The 3485-nt window shown below is 39.4% G+C and overlaps 1 protein-coding gene across 1 annotated transcript; it reads right to left on the bottom strand.

Moving 5' to 3' along the window:
* Positions 1-296: 296 nt before the first annotated feature.
* LOC125201791 (serine/threonine-protein kinase WNK1-like) lies at positions 297-3485 on the bottom strand. Its single transcript, XM_048100043.2, has 7 exons — positions 2913-3485; positions 2759-2796; positions 2409-2636; positions 2055-2275; positions 1815-1972; positions 1287-1731; positions 297-1034 (listed from the first exon to the last, which is right to left on the bottom strand). Exons 1-7 carry the CDS (start codon positions 2985-2987, stop codon positions 682-684), a joined length of 1518 nt encoding a protein of 505 aa, XP_047956000.1. The 5' UTR covers positions 2988-3485; the 3' UTR covers positions 297-681.

Raw genomic sequence — 3485 nt, 5'->3', positions numbered from 1 at the left:
CTAGATAAATTTTAATTATCTTAATTTATGAAATTTCCATAAATATTGTATTGATCTTCCACATATTCATAATTTTCCATATATATATATAAAAGGGTATATTAGTAAGAAAATAATAAAACCGTTTTAAATAAAAACCGATTTAAAATATAAGGGCATTTTGTATGTACAATGTTTGTTAATAAATCATTACCCAATCACAAATTATATATTATACATTTAAAACAAGTCAAATCTTCCTTAAAAACATATAAATTCCATATTTATCAACCAATCTTTGATTTGGATGAACTGCATTAGTAAATAGAGTGATCAAATCAATATCAATAATAAATGTTAACATATTAATTTCTGATACAAAATTTTCATATTTCTGAGCATTGAGTGTGTGTACCTTCTTCCATTCAAGCTCACAATCTACACAGCTGCACCAAAACTATCATAACTTGACATCTTTCCCTAATCCTCAGTACTTACTATAAGTATATGCTTTACACGCCCGTTGCCTCGTCTGAGCGAGCAATGGTTGAGGACGGAGATGCGCTGCAACGGACTACAAGAGCTCGTGTGCTGGCTCAGAACCACCCTCCCTTCATTCCAGCCTCGGTTGAGACGAATGGCAAGCCTTTTGCTTCTTCAACTGTCAAGTTGTTATCGCGCTTAATATCCGAAATCAGTTTGCTACTGCTGCTCGTCCCCTTCAAAGGGGTACGTAATCTCTTCAAAACGTCCGTGCACGGCCCCACATCCGTGTTTCGGGCACTGAAGGACTTGCAAGGAGTAGCCTGCTGCATCGGAGCCATCTGAGGTGCAGATGTGACATCGGTTTATGGTCTTGTTGTTGGGACTGCTGTCTTCAAAACCGACCCCGCTTCTCCACTCGGGCACCAACAAGGCGATCTCACCGTCTATCATCTTGGCAATCTCAGTCACGTCCTGGTCCATGATGTCAAGCTCCGCCACCATCTCAGTCGCCACACACAGGGCTGTGTCGGTCTCAGTGTCGAACGGGAAGTAGATGTTGCGAATGGGGCCTGCAATGTATAGACCAAACATCCATGCTCATAATCAACAAAAATGAACTAAACCACTAGTACTTCTTTTGGCAGCAAGAAACAAGAATTAGCAAGGTATTCATCTCTTCCGTTGCGATTCTTGATTCGTGTCACAGTTAACGACGTTATCCAAAGTTTGGGATTTTAAAAAATACCATAAGTAGAGGACATTTTTAAGAAAAATATTTAAGTTGATAAAATAGAAACTATACTTATCACAAATCTTTTTACCTTCTTTGTCTGCGATCCTGAGTCGAAGAAAGATGTTGTCGTCCTCAGTTCTCCTCCCTTTGATCACCACGTCTACATTTCCCCCGTGGTCGTCCTCATGGCTCGTGAACAGTTCGATCTCGTTGCCCTCATACTCCACTGAGTTGCAGTCTAGGTCATTCTCCGGCTCATAGCCAAGATAGTTGTTGCAGCCATTGACTAAAGAGCTGCTGGTGCTATGATAAGTACTCATAAGATGTTGGCTCAAAATGGGGCCTAACTCGTCGTAGTCCCTCTGATAACCTGTCGGTGGCCTCATGTCATAAATGTAATCATCTATATGAAGAAAGGGGTCATTGAGAAGCTCCCACGCAGACAACCTGTTCGAGACGGTTGCTAGGCATTTCTCAACAAATGCACGAACCTCAGCATCCTCGACCTTGTATAGAGCCTCGGGTTTCTTCCCCTAAAACATGAAGTTAGAAAGAACACTTCATCACACGATACAGCAAACAACATTCATTCGCGACACAAGTTTTGATTCCTTACAGAGATCACTTTCTTATAAATTTGGGCTGGGTGAGTGCATTCGCTATACGGATACTCAAACGTCACCATTTCCAAAATGCACATTCCAAAGGAGTAAATGTCAACTAATTCATTGTATTCCTCCTCGTACACCTCTGGAGCCATGAACTCCGGTGTCCCTATTGAAGAATCAAGAAATTAAGCACCAACACATTCCATCCCACCAACGAGATTTTTCAAGAATCTTGGAATTTTTTTTACCTACACAACAAGCAGCATGCGATTTCCTGAGGATTGCAGCAAGGCCAAGGTCGCCAATCTTGACCTCCCCTTGGTTCCCGTTGATGAAGATGTTGTCGCACTTGAGGTCTCTGTGAATCACAGGAGGATCATGGCTATGGAGATAGAGTAGGCCTTGAAGAATCTGCCTACACCAATGCTTTATTGCTCTTATATTCACCCTCCTATGCTTCAACCTATACCTATTTAGTCCAGATCAAGAAGAAACATTAACTAAGCAACCTAAGACACATCACATATCAACAAATACATTAACTAAAACAACTCAATCAATACAGATCAAAGACAGCAACCAAATACAAGATCACCACTCACTGTCTAAGGGTGCCAGAAGTGAACATTTCGGTCACGAAATTGATATTTCTGTTAGCCGTATCGACCCATGAAGTGCATAGCTTCATGATATTCTTGTGCTTTAGAGTCTTGAGAAGATGTATTTCACAATACAGCCTTTCAAGATCCTCAGGGCTCTGCAGAAAATCATATAGCTTAACTTGGTTCCAAGCTACCTCTATCCCTTCATACTCATCAAAAGCTCTATAACTGCAACAAATATAAAATAATGCAAAATCTTATAAGCCCAGAAATTAATACAAACTGTGATATACTCCATCTAAATGATTCCCTAATTTCTGCATAAAAGGCTAATGTGATGATATACATACACAGTCTTTGAAGCCCCCTTTCCAAGAATCTCATTATACTGCAATCACAGACAAAATCATAACTCAAATTAGAGTTTTTGTTGTAAAGATTATGCATTTCACAAATTCGAGAAATCAGCAAGAAATAATGACATTCAAGAATTTGAAAGCATACCCTTCCATATCTCCCAGTGGGATCAACTTCCACAAACTCAGAATCTTCTGAATCAAGATCAACACCACCATTCATTCCTCCAAACTTATCTAGAGTCTAGAGAGAGATATTTCTAATTCAAGAATCAGCACAAGGGATCTACTTCACAAATGGGGGCTAAAAAAATCGAATATTCAACAAATGATTATTGAAAAAGGTTACACCTTTAAAAATAGAAAAAGGCACCCCCTTTTTCAACTCCAACGAATAACTCTATCCCTCCACTCCCACCTCTCCAAATCCCCACAAAAAGACAAAGTCTTTTTTTTTTCTTTTCCCTTTCCTAGCTTTCCTCCTTCATCACTTTCTATCTCATCACGAGCGGCAAAAACAAAGAAATATCAAACCACACACGCACTACACACACTGATTGACTCACGACTACACCTTTTTCTTGCTAATGTGTGTGTATAAATTTTATATATACATATTTTTCAAAGATAGACAGGGCTGAAACAGCTTGCTAGAAGTGGACCAACAACGTACAAAGGAGCAGTGAATTAAATATTTGAATTAATCTTATTGTGTATGTGT

Source organism: Salvia hispanica, chromosome 2, assembly GCF_029641045.1.
Source record: "Salvia hispanica isolate PSC_SH4W2 chromosome 2, Shi_PSC_v1, whole genome shotgun sequence".
NCBI classification, from domain to species: domain Eukaryota; kingdom Viridiplantae; phylum Streptophyta; class Magnoliopsida; order Lamiales; family Lamiaceae; genus Salvia; species Salvia hispanica.
The sequence above is the reverse complement of the archived record's forward strand: the minus strand, read 5'-3'. Positions and strand labels throughout refer to the sequence as shown.

What these genes read in the sequence shown, in the direction of transcription:
- LOC125201791 (XM_048100043.2), bottom strand. Translation starts at nt 2,987, where the DNA reads ATGAATGGTGGTGTTGATCTTGATTCAGAAGATTCTGAGTTTGTGGAA. An exon ending in AAGGGGGCTTCAAAGACTGT is followed by an intron (nt 2,637 to 2,758) that starts GTATGTATATCA and finishes TATTTGTTGCAG; the next exon opens with TTATAGAGCTTTTGATGAGT. An exon ending in ACTTCTGGCACCCTTAGACA is followed by an intron (nt 2,276 to 2,408) that starts GTGAGTGGTGAT and finishes TGGACTAAATAG; the next exon opens with GTATAGGTTGAAGCATAGGA.